Source organism: Epinephelus fuscoguttatus, linkage group LG10 (genome assembly GCF_011397635.1).
Source record: "Epinephelus fuscoguttatus linkage group LG10, E.fuscoguttatus.final_Chr_v1".
Lineage (NCBI taxonomy): Eukaryota > Metazoa > Chordata > Actinopteri > Perciformes > Serranidae > Epinephelus > Epinephelus fuscoguttatus.
Window position 1 is genome coordinate 40,312,173 of NC_064761.1, and position 21,959 is coordinate 40,334,131.

The 21,959-nt window shown below is 41.8% G+C and overlaps 1 protein-coding gene across 1 annotated transcript; it reads right to left on the bottom strand.

Annotated features, from left to right (window-relative positions):
* Positions 1-383: 383 nt before the first annotated feature.
* Positions 384-18,834, bottom strand: usp46 (ubiquitin specific peptidase 46). The gene is made up of 9 exons (XM_049588551.1): positions 18,483-18,834; positions 13,133-13,213; positions 12,574-12,787; positions 9,000-9,238; positions 8,445-8,521; positions 8,244-8,327; positions 7,970-8,167; positions 5,530-5,608; positions 384-5,411 (listed from the first exon to the last, which is right to left on the bottom strand). The coding sequence occupies exons 1-9, from the start codon at positions 18,516-18,518 to the stop codon at positions 5,310-5,312; spliced, it is 1,110 nt and encodes a 369-aa protein (XP_049444508.1). The 5' UTR covers positions 18,519-18,834; the 3' UTR covers positions 384-5,309.
* Positions 18,835-21,959: the final 3,125 nt, after the last annotated feature.

Below are 21,959 nucleotides of genomic sequence, written 5' to 3' on the forward strand. Positions count from 1 at the left end.
GTTCCATTATATTGGAGAGAAGACAGACCTTTCTACAACACTGCAACTCACACCAAAACAATTTAGCCTGATAAATAGCTCTACAGATAAGAAGGGAAAATATATCTTGATTTTGTAAGTAGAAGTGGTTGTACTATGTTAGAAAAATACTTCACTACAAGTAAAAGTCCAGCATTGATCATTTCACCCACACTTGCAATAACAATCTTATCAGTCTTATTTTAGCTGAAAGGTCAGAGCTCCAACACTTGGAGTGTCCTCCGTGTGTCTGACAGAGAATAACAGATGCAGTTGCATACTGAAGTTAAAACTGGAAAGAGGGAGAATAGGGAGGTTTACTGATAACTTTTATGGGAACAGGACCAAAGCAAATCTCTCATACACAGATGAAATTTGTTCAAGGACACAGTTCAGTTCAGGTCAGGTTAAAACTTCCACATCAGAGGGAAGCAGGGGCCACAGGGGCAGCACGCCAAGCAAAGTACCCAAAGTGGAGACTATCACAGGGCTGACACATGGAGACAGCCATCACTCACGCTTACATTCACACCTATGGCAAATCTAGAGTTACTGATTAACCTCACTTTGTCAGTCATTCTGGAGCAAAGTGTTAGACCGACCAACTGCTGCATTAACGCTGCTAGCATGGCTACAAAGGAAGCGAAGAAGCCATTGTCACTCACTTCGGTCAATAACAGGAAGCAGCAGGGAAATAAAAACAAACATGACAGCAAGGTAGTTGAGCGTTATTTTATTGAACAGAAAAAACTCAAAAATGAGTGTGTTAAAGTGTGGTTCTTCATGTTAAAGCATTTAAGCTCATCACTAATAAAGTGCACTTTCAGTTTACAACCAAATGGAGACTCGAATTCATCTCCCCTTTCCCTCCCACAAGCTCAATCAGATCCCACCGGGCGCAGGACTCTCTGCACCGGAGCTCTCCTAGGTAGATCACTATCAAAGTAAGATATATCAGACCAAGTGCAACGACTGAGCGTCTCAGTGAGGGCAAGTGCATAAGTGTTAATGGAAGATCAGCGCATTAAGAGTCTCTCACCCCGGGTCTAAAACGTGTCAGACTAAACCTGCTACTGTTTTCTAACCTGGCTCATTTAAACCCAGAAAAAAAGCAATAAAATGACAGATGGTGACTTCTGCACGAATCTGATTGATTATGTAATTGAGTGATTGTAAAATAGCACAGTATTTCTTAACAGGGTTTCATTAATGCTCAGCGTTAAGCTAAAATCTTTGCCATGAGTGTCTTTACATTTTAAGATCTTCGCTTTAAAAAAATATTTTTTTCCTATTTCCAGAAGTGTTTTTTCTACATAATATATATGTACAGTTGTATCTTTACAAAGAAAATAATGTTCTGTTAAAGACTGTTTGCAAGGTCGGTATCGACTCCAGTTTGGCACGTATTCCTCATGACTCCACCCAGTAACAGACGAAATGGAAGAGACAGCAGAAACAAGTGCATTCAACACCCAGACTTTCACTATTATCACTTCAAATTTTGCCTCTCCTGATTAGACACAGACACTACGCTAGGAAATTCATCCTATTCCTACCTCTTATTTATAATGAGATGCATTTGAAATGGTAATTCCGCTGATGTGCAGCAAATAGGAATGTCATTCACATGAAAACAAGCTGTCTGATGACGCACTATCCTACAGGGGCACGGCCACAAACCCTGGGGAACGGGCCAAAGAGAAAAACATCTACAGTACATGGGATGAATCAACACTGAAGCTCTAATTTGCCATCTATGGGGATTTAGAAATGTGCTACATATGACACACAATTTACGTCAATAAAGTCAGAGACAAACCAAGAGAATGAAAAAAGAAAAGACACTGCCGCGTTAAGTTTTGAAAAAACAAACAAAGAAACAAACAAAAAAAAAACGGGAGCATTTATCACAAGCACACAAACACACAGCACTGGGGAAAAATCAGCCATGAAGAAACACATCTACAACTAACATTTAACTGTACTTCATATTAGTCTCACTGGGAACTTCCACAATGGAGAGCTTCAACTCTTATTGCACTTATTTTCACTTCTTGTGTCAGTTAAAAAAATTGGGCAGTTGTGGGTTATTCCACTTGCATCATGTTAATCCATCTCATCTTTTGATTTAGAGGAACAGTATGTAAGATTAGGGGGGTTAAGTGGTATCTAGCAATGAGGATTACAGATCGCAACCAGCTGAAATTTCTCCCAGTTAGAATTTATTCAGTGTTTACTGTTGAGGAGGTTATTACTGGGAGCTGAATTATCCACAGAGGTCTTCTCCTTCACGTCTCAGACAGGCCGCTAGCCCAGCACCTACTCATGTGAGCTCACATTTTATTTCTGATAACTGAAGATCCAGGGGCTGTATTCACAAAAACCTTCTGAGGACACTCTCATACCCTTTTATCACCAAAGCAGTTCCAGTGCTGGTGCTGGTTCTGGTTCTCAGTTGGTTCAACTTGCGAACCAGCTGAGATCCAATTTGCTTTTCCACGGCTCAAGGTGGTTAGGGTGCCACGTCATTGCGTCACTGTATACGTCAGTTACGTCGTTGCTTTCCCACTGGCGCCAAACTCAAAGGAACAACAACAACAAAGATGCTGGACCACGTATTTGTGCAGCTGTTACTCCTGGCTCTATGAGGCTTCATCGGCATCCAAACACGGCAGACACATCGTATTTGTCCTGCTCGACAAGATTTGTATGGGCGGCGATTACGTTCCAGAAGACAGGTAATAACCTAACATGGTCTCAATAACCCCGCCTCCTTCCCCGTGACATATGTGGTTCGTTCTTCTAGTCCAGCAAAGAACTGGTGCCACTCTGGAACCGTTTCTTTCTGGCCCAGAGCCAGTTCTTTTGTCTGTCGAAACAGGAAAACCGGTTCCAAATTAAGCACCGGTCCCGAACCAGCACTGGAACTGCTTTGGTGGAAAAGGGGTAACAGAGAGCTCCTAACTTAGCCTAAACATTTTTAGTAAGTCCTAGCTTAGGAGTGATTTAGGAAAGGAAGGGACAGGAACTCTTGTCTTAGTGAGGAGGTGTGGTTGACCCTGTTGCTAGGTATGACACATTCTTTTAACAGATGTGATTGGTTGTCACAGACATGCCCTTTTGTGAGCCTTCAAGGTGTGGACACCCAGTGGAAGTGAACTGCATCACAATATGAGACTTTGAAAGTGTTGTCACTGTTAGTGTGATCACTCTGCTGATGGAAGTTTGAGGGAGACAAAAGTCATCACTGCCAGAGTGTTGAATTTTTCCAGTTTTCCAAATATCTGAGTAAGTGATCATTTAATTTCTGGCGTTATTGCGTTGGGTTGAAATGTGTGCGTATCCCTCATGAGATTAACCACAAACATTATTCCTGCACAATCTTATCTGTAGCATTTTGTTCATTCATTGTTTGGAGAATATTTCTCTGACCTCTTTGTGTTTTCACCATTTTCTCCTCTGATTAAGACTCTTAAAAGTCCTCCTCCCTACACCTCACAGTTTTTCACCGAAGGGGCTCTCTTAGGGCTAAGATGCTTTGTGAATCATTTTTATCTTTACCGGGATCCAGTCTTAACTTTAAGGGGAATCCTTCGAGAACGTCATAATTCTAAGAATTTTCTTAGAATTTTGTCTCTAAGAGCAAATCTTTGTACTAGGAAGCTTTGTGAATACGGCCCCAGACGTTCAGGGTTTTTTTTTATCAGGAGCCAAATTATCCCCAGAGGTCTCCTCCTCTCTAAACAAACAGAACTGGTGATTTAAACCCATAAAACCACTAAATGAAGCAGTTTTATGTAAAAAAAAACAAAAAAACAACAACAACAACAACAAACTGTGTTTTTCCAATGCTGTCATCGTGGAGGGGCTGCTAACTACAGTGGCAGACGCGAAATCGTGAATGGCCCCATCTAGAGGCAGTGTTTGTTTCATCTGTTCTGGGCTACTGCAGAAACATGGCAGTGCAACATGGCAGACTCCTGGGACAAAGACCCAGTCCGTATGTAACTGGCTGATTCTAAGTTAACGAAAAATTCTTATCTGCAGGAAATTACACATGAAAGAAAACATACTTGTTATGTTATATTCCATTTCTGCTGATATATCCCCCTAAATCCTACACACTGGACCTTTAACATGCAACCGACAAAATTAAAACCAGTTTTCTTTCAGCTGTACTCTTAAGTCGTGTATCACATACACTATATCCTTCACACTGCGAGCCTCGACACAAGTACCCTCACATACAGAGCTCTAAGAAGAGCCATATTACACACACACACCCCTTCATTATTGACCAGTCTGCATTACAAATAACAGTAATAAATATGTTAAGTACAATAAATATGGGTTTTTGATCAGAATAAAAAATTATAAAGATTCGGCTGATTTGAATGGAGATCCAGAGAAAACAGGATTTCCTTTCACGTGTAGTGTTGGGAGCATTTGGCTCAGTTGGGTTAAGTGTTGATCATATGTGGTTAGACAGACACCGAGTTGTCACAGCAGACAGACAGCAGCTCACAGAGTGATTGTCTGCGGGACAACACAACCTCTACACACTGTCAACTGTTGAAGTTTAGGTAGTTTTCAGCTTGTGAGTTCTCTCATTAATGCTCAGATATTGCTTCAAAACCACTGAAAATGCATGAAACCTCTCTATGCGTATTATACAGTGTCTGTCTCCAACTTCATATAAGTCTCATGCATCCACCAGGGACATGAACAAAGGACTGGACAGTGATGATGAGGAAAATAGCCCTAATGAAAGGAGATAACAGGGGGTGACGCATCACGGAAGAAGACCTTATATACATATAAATGATATAGTACAATTTCAGACAACAGTCTGTATGTGCACCAGACCCTTCACCGCACCACGTAGACAATCACCTCTGCAGGCTTCTCCCACCAGTCTACACACCAAGCCTGAGACGCTCGGTGTGAACGAACGCTCCTTTTTTGTTTCCGACATGCTGTTGAGCATTTTTGCTTTTGTTTTAAAGTGCAGTCCAGATGCAGGTGACTAAAAGGCAAGAAGCAAATTACACAGAGAGAGAAAGAAAGATGAAGCACATGTTAACCCGGAGGTTGGGGTTGGGACAGAGGATTGGCACGCACGAACATCAGAGAGGTCTGACTTGGAGAATGGGAACAGGATGGGATGGAGACGGCTGGAGTCTGGGTCTGTTAGGCTGAAGGTACAAAAAAAACAAAAAACAAAACAAAACAAAACAAAAAAAAGGTCTCATCCTATTCAGTCTTCTCCTGTGTCACTGATGCAGCTCCAGTCACTCCCTGGACTGGTAGAAGAGGATGTATCCTGACTCAGAGTTCTTGGAGATGTCTGAGGTAAGCCCGTAAAACTCCTCGATGGCCTGGGCATCAATTTTCTGCATAACACAAGTAAGACGTTGTTTACTGATGATAAAAGCAGCAACAAATGTACAAACAGATGAGTCAAGGAACATTCAAGGAGGCCGTAACAGGCTAAGACTGAGAGTGACGCACCTCCACAATGTCATCATCAAACAGCAGCCAGAAGCCGTGACTCTTCACTATGGTGATGTAATGACCTCTATTTGGGCCACTGAGGAAACAGAGACAAACAGTGACTCTCTACTGCAGACACCTTACCCTCTCAACAGCCCCACACTGTACTACATCAAGGTCTGTCACGATTATTACGTTATCAACTTATCGCATGATATGTGGACATGACCTCATTTTGCTGACCTCAATATTTCTCATTGTGTTTACATGTGTGTTTGTTAACATAAGCATTCAGCACTATAGCAAACATGATGCTGGAATAAACAGCAAGCCCGGCCTTTATAAGACTTGGATGCAGCAACTCTCCCTTTTTTCTTTATCTACCTCACCTACTTGCAGGTGTGCGAAGAAAAATAAGAAAACACTTCAAACATGACACAGCATAGCTCATCAGTAGCCTGCAGCTGCACTTGTGTAACTTTATTTTCCTCTCAATAAAATCCATCCGCAACCACCGGGCTCTCAGGCCCGAAAATCCCCGGGAGCCGACTGCAGCACACCAACCAGATTATGGAGATAACTGCGGTGTGAGGTCTGAGCTTTGCGAAGCTTGTCTGTTAGTCCCAAGAGGCATCACTTGGTTTTGTTTTTGTTGGCAAAGGCACTTTAATTTACACTACAAAAGTGTTTTTAAGAAATACATTAATTTCTTTTTCATATTCTAATTTTAATGTCTGAATATTCTTATAAAATTAAAAGTTCATTGCTCTTTGAAAGGGTGTACTTGCATTATTATTCTTTTATATTATCATTATATGACTGGTGTAAAATGGTCTCAAAGTAACAATACTGTCTTTTATCGCAGTTATTTTCTGGGACAATATATCATCAAGCAAAGGCAGTTATTGTGACAAGCCGAAGCTCATCTGTCTTAGCTTCCTGTGCAAAATAAATGCAGAACACAGTTTGCCACACATATCTCTTTGTTTTGGTTGTGGTTAGTCTTTTTCTTTGCACATAACTGCAACTTGAGATGACAACTTATGTTAATCTCTTGTATGTTAATGGAAGGTCTCTATAAATAAAGTGTTAGCAGTTGAACAGGTGTACCTAATAAAGTGGCCGGTGAGTGTATGTGTTACAGGTTTTCAGGTCATTCTAAGCAGTGACGCAGAAACTCTCTGAAGAAAAGAAGAAAACTAAGCCAATCTCATACTTGAGCATGAGCCAAGGTCCTCAAAACTTGTATTGCTGTTTTTCAACTTCAAGCTTAAAGGCTTATACAATACTGCAGTTTGATGTTAAGGTAAACACTTGCTTTCTAACCTGAACTCTTGTCCTTAGTGAGAATATATATAGAATCCATTAACATGCAAATATTTTTCATTTCAAGAGTTTAACTGCTGGATGTCATGTCTCCTACTTCATGGAAAAGTCTTCACACTTGTGGAAGTTGCAAACTGGACCGTGACTTGGTTCAGAGACTCGTTGTGATGTCACAAAATCATGTATGTACAAATCTTTAACTCATATTCAAGATGAGCACAGAATTCAGACATGTTCCTCTGCCTGTTGCTGCTCCCTCTCTCTTCTTGTCTGCTCTTCAGTTTCATTGAGCTCTGCATCCGTGTACGTCCGTGTACTCCGTGTTCAAATAAATTCAGGCGGTCATCAAATTCAAATGGCTCTTCCAGATCCAGTTGGTTAAAATCGGGTAAAAATTCAGCCATGGCTACTCCAAACAGAGTAACTCCTCACGCTTGTAAGGTCACTCCAGCGGTAACTTCCTGCAGCAACTCAAATCCCGCGAGACGTGAGATTTCGGAGCCAGACTTTCACTCTCTGAGTGAGTGTTTTGACTTGCCACAATAAAACATGTCCGAATTTTTACCCGATTTTAACCAACTGGATCTGGATGAGCCATCTGAATTTGATGATGATAACAAGCAGAGGAACATGTCTGAATCCAGCTAAAGGTAAACACAGACATTCATTTCTCCTTTCCGTGATGTTGTTGGATAATTATACTAACAATCCGAGCATATCTGTGTGAAAAAATGCACTTTTATCCTATCGCTCATTTAGACAAAATAGATCAGAAAATAGGGAAAAAAAACCATTAGTTCCCCTTTAACATACAGACATGAGAGTGACATCATTGTTCTCACAAAAGTCTCAACTAGAAAGCAAAAGAACATATTTCCCAAAATGTCAAACTTTTCGTTTAATATTTTACGGAATACAGTGATGTGATACAGCTGGAATCAATGGACTACCATCTAAAATTTGCTTCTGAAGGAGCACAACAAATGTGGTCAGTGAGTCTGCAGCAGCTTGAGGGGATGAGCTTTGTTGTACTTTGAAACATGACACTACAATATAAGTTGGTATCAAGTGTAACCGCACCATAACTCATGTTGAGGTCTTTTATGTTGGGCCGGTAATCAGTGTACTGTACCTGCCACAGTGAACCACCACCGCCACTAGATCGTACATGCGATCCAGGTTGACTGCATCCCCAGACGTGTTGAACAGACGGAGTTCGAGGGGGAAAACCACCCGATAGGACAGCTTGGTGTAGCGGTGCAGCTGCTCCATGTACTTGAACCTCTTCAGGTGTAGTGCCAGGATCATAGGAAGCTTCTTCACACGCATCCTGCACAGAACCATACGTGCTCAGAGAGGTATACAATGACAAATCATGACTGTATCAAGCTCAGTGCTTTACTGACCGCTTCTGTGCTTCCTGCTTGCTGCAGCATGTCTCACAGTAGTATTTGTATTCACTGCACAAAGTCTCTGTGTTGCTGAAGTCCCTGGAGGGCAGAGCATGCCACAGGAGGCTTGGTTATTCAACCTCATTCAGGCCAAAGGAAATACGGTCTACTGTCAGCCTGTTAACTGTGACTGAATGTGTAATAAATCAGTTCTACCTGAGACAGTGTGTTATTGATGTGTTCTGCTCCACATCCACAGAAAGATCCAGAAAATCTTCGTCTTTGCTGCTCACCTGTCAAAGAGAAAGGGAACTTCACTGTCAGTTTTTTTTTACTGAGTCAAAAAGGATAAGCCTGCCTGTGCTGTGACATAATACCAACCCGCCCACACCTATACACACAGACAGTCTTTGAAATGCTGATTATACTGAGTAGCTTTTGTCTCTGCACACTGCAGCGCCTTGCTGTTTGCAGGGGTTGTTCAGGGCAACCCGTCTCACTGCTCGCCCTCAAAACTGTGAGGACAAAGCCTACGCCAGCCCTGACGTAAAGTGGGTGGCCGGAGCCCACCGGGTGCGCTCACTGCATCGCTTTCTTTTTTTTTGCATCTCTCAGCATCTCTGAACAGGCTAATCCCTTTTCCAGACTTATTCAGGACAGACCTCTTATTCAGGGTGACACGGGGACTGTCAGAGCCGGGGACAGATAACAACATTAAATATACTACCCCTCTCAGGGAACTCAATAGGCAAATAAAGCAGCGCCACACACCGTTTCACAGTTGAGGCAGCGTGTCTCATTGGTCAGTGTGCCCTGGAAGATATCGTGAACCCATGTGGGCTCTGTCTTGTTCTCCGTCTCGGTCTCCGTGGTGACAGCAGTGCCGTTGTTTTTAAGGCGCCCGTTCTGCTTTTCCTGCTTTTTTTCCTCTTGCAGGATGTCGGCCACCGTGTTCAGCAGGTAGTTGAGGAATTCGTGGGCATCCTGTTGCATGTAGTTGTCGAACAGATCTGCAGGGAGACGCAGAGATAAAGTAAAGAAGATAACTCTTAGAGGGGAAATGACGGGGATGTCCCAGGAAAGTTTTTTGGGTTAATAATCTTAAATCCATTTAATAATGATTATCTGCCCATACTGAATCTAATATTTATATTTATATACCTATAATGATTCTGCACACTTAGCATAAAGCCGACCTGAGCCGACTAAAATTACTAAAGCAATTCATTTATTTTAGACCAGTGTTTCTCTAACACGGGTTCCTGTGCCACTAGCCTTAATTTGTAGTACTGCAAGGGGTGGGTATTAGGGCTGCAACTAATGATTATTTCATTTCCGACTAATTGTGGATTATTTCTTCGATTAGTCGACTAATCATTTTATTGAAAAATGTGTTAAAATGTTGAAAAATGTCGGTCTGTCTCTCCCAAACCCCAAAATTATCATCTAATGTCTTGATTTGTACTCACGCCAAAGGGTTTTAGTTCACCGTCATGGGAGAGTGTGTAAAGCTGCCGATATTTGAACAGAAGAAGCTGCAATAAGAGTATTTTGAGGTACTTTTATAGTACTTTTCTATGAAAAATGACTCAAACAGATTAGTCGACTACTAAAATAGTCACCGATTATTTTCATAGTCGATTAGTCATCAATTAGTCGACTAATCGTTGCAGTCCTAGTGGGTATGTCAGCTTTTTCTGAAAGGTTAACTTTATCAGTCATAATTCCTAATAATTATATCACTAAATTTTAAGTAACAAATTTTATCTTTAGTTGATCAGGGACTTTCTGGATTCTTTGCTGGCTGCCGAATAACTACTCCTGATCAAGAAACAGTTGGACACTTGGCCTACCCTCAAACACTGAAATGTTGTTTCAACACTTTGTTTTATTATTATTATTTTTAGTTTCATTTATTCCGCTGTAATTAGTATCCAGTTCCTAAAATGTTGAGGCAGACGGTGCTGTCTGTAGCTCTGGTTGAGGGTGAGAGGCTGTCAGCAGATAAACAGAGATCTGTGTGGGTACATGAGACCCTAAAAAAGAGGCTGGATCATGGGGAGTACCACCAGTTGGTCCAGGAGCTTCTCCTCCATGATGGCTGTTGAAGTACTGCACTTAAATGCTCCCACACCTGCTGTTTTCTACTGAGATTGTGGTAGCTACAGTTTGTAAAGTCGTATAGCTCTGGGTATCCAGCAATGGCTATCATAAGTTTTTCCTCCATTGTTTGCCAACTGTAAAGATGGCATGAGCTGCTTTTCCGCAAAGTTTTTATTTGACTCGAGGAGTAAAAAAAAACCAAAACAATAAAATGCTTACAAAAGGTCGCCTCCAGTTGCTCAAACGCTTTCTGTGTGATCAGGGCTAGTTTTTCCCCACTGCTTTATAGTGTATATACTTTTATGTTTTGCTAGATTACTTCAGTGTCCAGGGGGATTCTATATAATGACAATGGAGAGAGGTGTCAATGTGGATCGACTTTTTAAACAGGTGCAGTTGTTGGCAAAAAAATCTTTGGCCTTAAGCTACCTCTAACATTTCTCCTTAAGTGTGTATAAAAAGAAAATCACGCATCTAAAAACAAATTGTGAGAATGCGATTAGTTACACCTGTGCTTCTTCCCCTGTGAGAAATCAGGCAACACCAGTAATCCCAACATCTACACACACTTCTGTTTTGACAGATCTGCATGTGAAAGTTGAAAACGGAGATTCGGGGGAGTTGGAGGGAGGAGGGGGCAGAAGGAGAAAAAAAGTCCAGAGAGGAGGCAGCTGACCAAAGCTGGGTCCCAACAGAGATTGCATTGTTCATTCACATAAAGAGCTTCCTCAATATGGACAGCAGAGAACAGTCGGTCTACTCTCTGAGTGACCTTACCTCCAACATGCACCTGCCCTTCACCTCCAATATTCAGACTACATTAAAGCCAACACTGCTACTGACACACAGTACAGAGCCATAAATCTTCACTCTGGTTGTTTATGAACAAGTAACACACTCAGTAGCTTTGGCAGAAAAGAATACCACAAAGAAAGAGCGACAGTACAAAACATGTTCATTGTAGTGACTTAGTAAGCATTAGATCAGATGAGTATTCTCTTTTAAATCCATAATTTTACATTTTGGATTTTTGTTTTTATCTGTGACCAGCAGCTCTATAGCTTACTCTGTCAGTTGGTCGGCCCACAAAAATTTCTCCACACTGTAGCGACCCCAGTTTTTGCCCTAGAAGGCTGAGATTTGGCATGGAGGTCAAGTCTGTATGTGAAGGTGTGTGTTTGGCTAAAAGAGGAAGCGCAAAACTTCCAAATGGATTCACAGACTTCCACAAAATTTTGTTTCAATGTTGGTCATATGCTAAAGAACAGCTGATTAAGGGTCGCAGACACATGCTGCTTTTTTGCACCCTAAAATGCATGATTGTTAGTGTGGATGCACGAAAGGCACGCTCAAAAGCAAGAGTGACACTATCCCGGCGTGCAAGTGTTCCTAAGCGTTCCCAAGTGCCTGTTTTTCAGAGCGCACTGGTTGTGCTCTGAGATAAACCAATATGTCAAAAAGGGGGGTTGGGGGCATCACTGTGTTTGTGCGGCTGTGTGTGTGAGCATGAACATGTGAGTGCATGTGCGTATGAGGTCACAACTGTTGCAGATTCGCACTTATATTTTTTTTACCTGTTGATTCTGTGTGTGTGTGTGTTTCATCATGGTAAAATGTGGTCCTGGAGACACTTAGTGTAGCGGGAACTACCACAGAGGCTGCTTTGAGTTCTTGGCCAGGTGACTGATACACACCGTACACCTGCTGCGTCTTTAAACGCCTGGAAACTGCGCTGGACACTGGGCGCTACTCCAGAGGCAGGTTGCATCTGAGGTTGCTAAGTGACCATAACCAGCATCAGATCATAGCCTACTTACCACTAAAATGATCAACTACTTCTCCCTATTTATCACAGACTGATATTTACAGAAGAAGGGAAAGATATCTGCCGGCTGTGATTGGTCAGTCCTTGTCACATGACATGCGATGCGCAATGCTGTGTTCCAAAAGTTGAACTCTGTTTATTTCAGGGCCCAGTGCCCGTGCCCTGAAAAACAGGCACTTGGGAACGCATGCACGTAGACAGATTTTGTCATCACAATAGCGTCACAACCGTGTAAGATGCAGTCACCAAACTTTAGGAGGAGGTAGGAAGTAGGTAAGGAGCCATTGCCCCACAACATTGAGCCCTCTGCACACATTCTTTGCGAATCCCTGTATCAGGGCTGGAGTGATACCATCGCAGGATGTTCTCTAATCATTATCAAGTTTTCAATCATGCACGTCTTTTATGGGCTCTCACCGTTTTCTTTCCGTAAGCGGGAAATGAACTTCTTGGGCGGGATGACGCCCACTTTCTTTTTCTGTGTTGCAATGGAGTGGAAGAGGTCAGCCAGGCATGTGAGCAGGTTCTCCTTCTTCTTCTGCTGGGCTTTGTAAGCAAGCACGTTCTCCCGGAAAGGCCGGCAGAAGTAGAGAGCCTGGAGCACTGAGTTACAGTAACATGTGTTTCCAAACTGAGGAAGGGAAGGACAGAGGACAAGAACAAAGTGTGAGGACAAAAAGAGATTTCACTCCATTGGTCTCGCTGGTGGAAAAATACAGATGTGCTCAACTGTTCTTATTCATTTGGCAGATGCTGCGTCCAGGGTGTTGAGAAATATGGGAGTTTGTGTGAGTGCTGTTTTAAGGAGACAGAACATCCCTGTATTGGCCAACAGAAACAACACTCTCACCTTCAGTACTAATTATCCAGTAGAGGACATGAGTCAGAGTCCCATGGCAGTTTGTTTTGAAAAATGACACCAATGTTTTCTATCAAAGCCTTCTGTTGATGTATGAGAGGATTAGGTGATACTCACGTTGACCAATCCAAAGTAGTGTTCATTGATTGGGAATTGCTCCGGGCCGATGTCTTTCTCCAGAGCAGAGGCATTGGTGCCCTGAAAGACCACAGACAACACATGAGAGGGTTTTTCTTCATCATCGACGTCATCTCATGTAACACAGTTTACTGAGTTATGATAGACAGACAGATAGACGGAATGAGTTGTTATATTTACATAGGGATGCATGCTGCATTGCCATGTTTACGGTAGCCCAGAATGGACAAACTGGTTCTAGATACTGCAGTTCACATTTTTGTGCCAGCCACAACAGTAAGCAGCCCCTCGGCAAAGAACAGCATCAGAAAAACACTGATCTTCTAACATGAAACTGCTTTATTCAGTGCCTTTACCGGTTTTAATCACCAGGTTCGTTTGTTTCAGAGAGGAGGAGATCTCTGTGGATAATCCTGCTCCTGTAAAAACCTCCTGAACAATAAACACTTGAGGAATTCTAACCTGGAGAACTTTCAGCTGATTGCAATCTGCAATCCTCACCACTAGATGTCACTACATCCCCCAAAAATCTTACATACTGGACCTTTAAAAGGCTAAAATGAAGGCCTCTTTTGTTTAGTCTATTCTGATGTACATGTAAAAACCTCCTGAGCATCTTGATCTTGAGTTATCAGGAAAAAGGTGAGTGCACATGAGCACGTGGTGGGTGAGCCTCCCATCTCCGCCATGCTGAACAGCATCGGAGAAACACTGATTTGTAACATGAAATTACTTCATTCTGTGTGTTTGCCGGTTTTATACACCTGGTTCATTTGTTTTAGGGAGGAGGAGACCACTGTGATGCCACTACATCCCCAAAAAATCTTACAAACTGTTGGCTACATAAATGTATAGCCAAAATAATATGGACATTTTGTGTGGTCAAGGAGCACCAACAGACTATTGACGGTTTAGATACAAAGATAAACCATAATTAGAGGCTCCTTTTTCATACAGCGTAATTGTTAAAATGATCCTTCCTGCTAAATTCCAACGCATCAGTTTCCACTCGACTGTTGTAGCTCGCCTCGGTGCCTTTCTTTGTCAGTAAAAAAAACTCCCAAAACCTAAAAATGTCCTGTCAAAGTAGAAAAAGGATATGGTCTAAATAGGTAGACTCATGTCAAAAGTCAGGAGTATTTTGCACCTGATTGCAGAGACAGACCACTTATCTCTTGTCAGAGCCTTTTCACTTGTCGGAGCTCAAAGCTTTCCAAATGAACCACAGCTTTGTTGAGCGAACACAGAGGACAGTTTAGTTTGGGGGAAGGCTTTGACTTACAATGACTGTCATTTCTCTCTGTCAAAGCAGACAGTGAATACCTCTTTGTCTGATTTACTGCTTCCAGCCTGAGCTCAAGTCCGTGTACTGTACTTGTACGAGCTGACTCTTTCCTTGTGGGATGTCTTATAATGCAAACTGTGACCTTTAGTCTACAAAACTGGAGAGAAATATTAGACGGACTCAGTGGAAAGGTGCCACTGGTGGACCTGAAAATCCATTAAAATCTACACAAAACATTTGTTTGAGAAAATGGAATATCCAGGTGACTCCTACTGACACCTGATGCCACATTTTGACATTCGAGACATTCATTATAAAACAGCAGGTGGTGGCATCATTTATTTAAAAAGGAAAAAAAAATCATTTATCCTTGACTGTCACAAAGAAAACAATGTTAGGAAAACATGAACTGTGAGTGTTGACAGAGCAGAAGACGCTGTGGAAAATATCGACACCCGCCTACTCTTGTCACTTGCTTTATTGACAATTATTGTCTTCAACTGAAAACCTTTCAGCCTCATCTTTTGTATCATGTTTACTTATTGTGCTTTTAAGAATCAACAAGTCCTTGGCCCACATTACAAATAATAAATGTTATATAATGTAATGTGATATAATCAGTATGCTGATGACCTGGATATGCAAAAAGAAATAAATACTCACATTCCTTCTATAACAACTTGTCACATCTTGAACAATTAGAAAACAATTAATATAACCTTGACACCTTTATTCAGTCTGAACTCTGTCAACACAGGCTCTGTGTTGAAGTGCTTCAGTCATGTCTTTACTTTGCCCCCTTATTTCTTTTCTTATGTGCCTGCAGGCAAACGTCAACTGAAAACATTAGTTACTAAAACTTTTGTTTTACCTATAAGAAGAGTTTTGTTTGATCAATGATTTGATTAATCAGTTTGATTATCTTTTTAATGTTATTTTGCCATATCTTGATAAACTGATATTGGAAACAGAGCTACAGTTACTAAAATTAATAGATTAGTCGATCTTAAATGTAAATATTTGCTGTTTTTTCAGTTTTCTATGATATTAATCTAAATGTCTTTGGCTTTTGGACTTTTGATTGAGCAAAACAATTAAATTAAGGACTGGGAAACTGTTATGTGCATTTTCCAAGCAAACATGTCAAACGTTGGCTGGTTTCAGCTTGTCAAATCTCAGGAATTGATGCTTTTCTTGAACATATTTGACAGAAAACTAAATATATTTGAGTTTTGGACTGATGGTTTAACTCTTTGAAACCTGGAGCGACATCTTTTCTTGTGCTGCTTTCAGATGCCTTTTGCAAGTATTTAAACCTTTGAACCCTGAGCACATTGGCGTGATTTCTTTCAAAAACATGAGGGAAAAGGCACTGAGTAACCTGGTAGGAAATTTCCCACAAATTGCAAAAAAAACAAAAGAAAGAAAGAAGAAAAGTATTTTAGAAAAATAGGAAAAAGAGAAAAAAGCTAGGGAAACCTTATTATCATTATTATAACATTTTAAAAAATAATTTTCTTGTCTTTTCTCTTTATAATATTTTCTGTCTGATTTTTTTTGGCTCATTTCTTCTTTCATTTCCCATGTTTAAAAAGAAATCCAGCCATTTCGCTCAGATTTCAAAGCGTAAATAAAACAAATTATCTACATACATTGTCTTGGGCTGTGGGAAATTATAAATGGCATATTTCACAATTTCTTCGCATCTTGTAAACAATTCAATTAACTGATTAAATTTAAGTATCGGCAGATAAATTGAAAACGATAATACTGTAGTTTCAAGTTACTACATAAGTGTAATGCATTCAATTGAGAAAAAAGTATTTGCTTTGTTTTCCTGCTTTAACAAGATTATAATATCAGAATTATGATAATAAAATCTTTCATGGTAAGAATAATGCTCATGTTTTTCTTAATTAAAGGTCCAGTTTGTAGGATTTTTGGGGATATACTGGCAGAAGCTGGACATAATGAAATAAATATTTTTTCTGGTGGCACAGTGGTGCAGTGGTTAGCATTGTCACCTCACAACGAGGGTTCCTAGCTCAAACCCCAAGGTGCAGGAACCCTTCTGTGCAGAGTTTGCATGTTCTCCCTGTGTCAGCGTGGGTTTCCTCTGTGTACTCCAGCTTCCTCCCACAGTCCAAAGACATGCAGGTTAATTGGTGACTTTAGGTGTGAATGTGAGTGTGAATGGTTGTCTGTCTCTATGTGGCAGTCCTGTGATAGCCTAGCAACCTGCCTAGGGTGTAGCCCGGCTCTCACCCAATGTCAGCTGGGGTAAGCTGTTACTGAAAGCATGTTTTCTTTTGCAAATAATCACCTTAAAAAAAGAGTTGTGATTTTGTCACCTTGGAATGAACTGTTTTTATTTACATAGGGAGAGGGTCCTTGTTCACTGAGACCACCATGTTTCTACAGTAGCCCAGAGTGGACATTTATATTTTCATGTCGGCCACCATAGTAAGCAGCCATGACGGGCAGCATCTGCTGCTTTATTCAGTGTTGTTACCAGTTTGCTAGTAAAAACCTTTTGAACGTCTGGATCAGAAAAAAAGTGACAAGCTGACCAGCGTTTGAGAAACGCTGATTCTTAACATGAAACTGCTTTAGTCAGTGTTTTTTTCTGGTTTTAATCACCTGGTCCATTTGTGTTGGAGAAGAGGAGACCTCTGCGGACACTTCTGCTCCCAGTAAAAACCTTCTGAACAATAATCACAGAGGGAATCCTAACTGGGAGCTCACACTTAGCACATGGGAGAGGTTTCAGCTGGTTGCAATCTTCAGTTCTCACCGCCAGATGCCACTTCGCTCTAAACACTGCTGCTTTAACAGGATAATAATATTGTAAATAAGCTAGTTTTTATGAAGTTTATTATCTCATTAGAGTAAAAAGAGGGAGAACATGACTTTTCCCCAAGAAACTTTTTCATAATTCTGAGATAATTTTGTTAATTCAGGAACACATTAAGAAAGCAAATCCCCACAAAAACTTTCCTCAAGTGAATAAATGATGCTTTCGTAAGTTACAGCCCTGACTGGAAAAATATTCATGCTGATGTTGTCATTTCAACAATATCACTGAGCCCTACTGCAAACCTGATACGCAGACTTACTGTGCCGAAGACAGTGGCTGTTGCAGGGGACAAAAGCTCTGTCCTGTCAGTTTTGCTTACACTAACTGTTTAAATGCTCTACCAAGGGCGCGGGTTTCAACATTGAGAAGGACACATGAAACGAGGGGTTTGGGGATCCTGTGCATGAAAAATAAAAGTGCTCTGCTACTTTCCTGTTTTTATTGGAGGGGACAAATGCAATATTGAAGGGGATGTGTCTCCTGCGTTACACCTATGCAAGCTTCCACCTAATGTCCACCCAAGCTGTGTCCATTCAAACTTGACTTGTCTTTCGCAGTGGGAGGTCCATCTTTACCTGTGTGTCTGCAAACCCACAATATACACACACTATTTAAGTAGTTCTGCATAGGATGCAGTGTAATAACCCACTGATGCAGGCCAGCAGCACTGCAGGCTTCTGACTTTAGTACCCAGCCACAATAAAGGAAAGGCTCTCTGCTACCAGGATGCAACCAGCTCTCTGCAGCAGCAGCAGCAGCAGCAGCATCACATTATGCAATCACAACAAGCTGTCAGAGGCAGCGCGCTGCTTCATTCACCTGTCAATCATCGCTGACAGTTATACAAATCACACACTGTGTCGTCTCGCCAGGCTGCAACACACAATGTCAACGCGACAGGGAAGCAGCAGCAGTGTGTAAAGGTCTACGACACATTCACAGTCAGGTTGGGATGCAGCAGGCCTGTCTGAGCACTAGGGACCAGCGTTACATCCACTGTGCATCCTCCCCTGCACACACACTGTCTGTCTGCAGGGGGGGAGGCGACTCACCCATGTACATCACTACACACCAGTTCAACACAGTGGCTGCACACATCGATAGCAACACACACACACACACACACACACACACACACACACACACACACACACACACACACACACACAACCAGCAGACATACTCACCATATTACAAATGGAGGCGATGTTTCTGACAGTCATTTAGTTCACAGTGTCCCCCTCACCGCCATCTTTATAAAATAAACATGATTTCAGAGCAAAGGGCGACGCTGAGAAATGAAGTTAATTCGCAGCCGCGGCTGGAGGCCAGACTGCAAACCCCAAGCGTCAGAGAGCAGGCAGAGAGACACGGAGCACCATGCAGCCTGCACGGAGCTGAGAGTCACACCGCACTCACAGTCGACACGGCTTCATCCTCACACACATCCCGAAAACACCACAGCTGGAAGGCCCCGATGCATGAGGGGACAGTGGACAGGCGAAGTTGCAGGCAGCAGGTTGTTAGCAACGACCAGGAAACAAGCATGATGTGTGAGGAAGCGCAGTAGCCCCGCCCACGTGACCTGAACTCCACAGCTGATTGGTTCACATTCACTGGGTTTGATTGGCAGTGTTAAAGAGCCAAACACAGACCCGGATGGTGAAGTTCATGTGAGCTGCAACCAATCAACAGCAAGTGTTTGACACAATTGTGTGAGGGAGTTGTAGTTCATGAGAGGGATGCATTTAAAGGGATTTTGTAGGCTCTTTGAGTGACTACTCACCGGCCACTTTATTAGGTACACCTGTTCAACTACTCATTAACACAACTAGCTAATCAGCCAATCACATGGCAGCAACTCAATACATTCAGGCATGTGGACATGGTGAAGACGAGCTGCTGAAGTTCAAACCGAGCATCAGAATGGGGATGAAAGTGACTTTGAACGTGGCATGGTTGTTGGTGCCAGACGGGCTGGTCTGAGTGTTTACTGGGATTTTCAGCACAACCATCTCTAGGGTTTACAGAGGATGGTCCCAAAAAGAGAAAATATCCAGTGAGCCAAAATGCCTTGTTGATGCCAGAGGTCAGAGGAGAATGGCCAGACTGGTTCAAGATGATAGAAAGGCAACAGGAAGTCAAATAAGCACTGGTTCCAACCAAGGTGTGCAGAAGAGCATCTCTGAAGCAACAACACCTTGTCCAACCTTGAAGCAGATGGGCTACAGCAGCAGAAGACCACACCAGGTGCCACTCCTGTCAGCTAACAACAGGAAACTGAGGCTACAATTCACACGGGTTTTCTCACCAAAACTGGACAATAGAAGATTGGAAAAACCACATTCAGATGGAAGCATGGATCCATCCTGCCTTGTATCAACGCTTCAGGCTGCTGCTGCTGCTGGTGGTGTAATGGTGTGGGGGAGATTTTCTTAGTACCAACTGAGCATGGTTTAAACACCACAGCCTACCTGAGTATTGTTGCTGAGCGTGTCCATCCCTTTATGACCACAGTGTACCCATCTTCTGATGGCTACTTCCAGCAGGATAACGCACCATGTCACAAAGCTCACATCATCTCAAACATGACAATGAGTTCACTGTACTCCAATGGCCTCCACAGTCACCAGGTCTCAGTCCAGTAGAGCACCTCTGGGATGTGCTGCAACAGGAGATTGTCATCATGGATGTGCAGCTGACAAATCTGCAGCAACTGTGTGATGTCATCATGTAAATATGGACCAACATCTCTGAGGAGTGTTTCCAGCTCCTTGTTGAACCTACCCTCCCCAAAGCTACAAATATTTTTCTTGACAGGGACAAGATTTAAGTTCAGAAAAGGTGTTACAATAAAAGACACAACACTGTGTGAAGGCAATTGATTCACAGTCTCTATAAATATATGCACCAATGCCTCCTCGTGCTTGTTTTGTTGACATTTTTTGACCAAGACAACGATTAAAACTAAGAACATTTTTAACGTTAGTTTTCTTAACACACAGTACTGTTAAATTTTTTTCTTTTCTACAATCTAATTTTCACTTTTTTCATTTAACAGAAATGTTTTTACACCCAAATGTAGTGTTAAGTTTAGTTTTACTCTACAAACATAACCTTGATCTGTAGTCACCTAGTCTATAGAATGCCATAAATAGTCTTCAGAAAAACACCACTCACCTGTGGTTGGAGCCCAGTGTGTGGTCCTCAAATTGCCTGTTCCATTCAACCAAATGTCCAATATCCAAATATTACCCACTCAATTCACAATGACACAAAACACAGAAAAACAGTAAGTATTTTTCCAGATAGACGGCTCAAATGATTTATCAGCTGTTAAAGCTGTCAGTGGTGAACTGCTGAAACACTTAACAGTCAATTAACTGATTTGTCTATATAAAAACAAATAGTCAGTTCAATAAAAGGGTTCTTAGGCAATTTAATATAGTAATTGCATAAAGATAGGGGATTCAAAAGACTTTTTATTTTTTAAAAAAGGATGATTTAAATTGTGCAGTGGTGGAAAATGCTATGGTTGTGTTACGTGGGGAACTTAGACAGTGACTATAGAGCTCGTAAGTCACGCCCCTTCCGGTAGACTCCCATCGGACCTCTAGGCTCGGAAAATATGAATGGGAGTCAATGGAGAGAAAATTATTATTTTCTGGTTCCAGTCTTTAAATGCCTTGGATTACACAAATGTTTTGTGTGGGTCTAAATAATATTTTTTCATGTTAAGAGTGTGACAGTTTATTGTATGATTCTTCAGTTAAAGGCTGTGGAAACAACGTAATGAGAAAGACTACATGTCGCCTATGTGACGTCACGCCATCACACTCTCCCTCCACTTCTCAGCTCACAGTGCTGCTGCTGCATCTTCTGCCACGATCTACGGAGCCATCAGATCAAGATGCTGACGTAGCTGAAACTTTCCACATGTCCAGACTTGCAGTGGTTTTCGCCACGCTTAAGTCCTTTGTCCTCTCCTCGGAAGAAGGTGGTCAAGTGTACCAGAGACACAGCCATGTTCCGAGTGCAAGTGGTGACGTATATCATATGCGTTGAGAGCAGCGAAGAGCTGTAGTCCACAAAGCGCTCTCACACAAAACCTAACAGTATCAAACTTCTTCCTGCAAAATTGTAGCCTTCTTTGCACGAAAAAATATATTAAAAATTCACAAACTACATATGTGAAATTCATGGCACAATTCAGACGGGACCAGAAAATAATTTCCATCTAGCCATTGAAATACATCATGAGAAATCGATTTTTAAGGTCCCATGTACCGGAAACAGAAACACGCAACTTACGAGCTCTATAACGCCAAACCCAGTTCTTTTTTCCTAAATCTACCCACATGTTTTTGTTGCCTAAACCCAACCACGTGTGTAAATTGATGGAGGAAAAAACAACAACGTTAATTCGCCATGTTGTACTGACGTAGTGCTTTTATTTTGAAAGAGACTGTGTGTAAACTGTAAATTTCCTGTGAAAACTGAAGTGAATTTTGAAAGACGACAATGCATGTAACAGGCAGAACTTGACACGGTGTCCCAGAACATCAGCAACCAACACACCCTTCAGGGTACCTTTCACGTTGTGTCTGGACGTGGAAAGTCCATGACCAGACGTTGATACGTGACGAGGTCGGAGTGAGAATGTG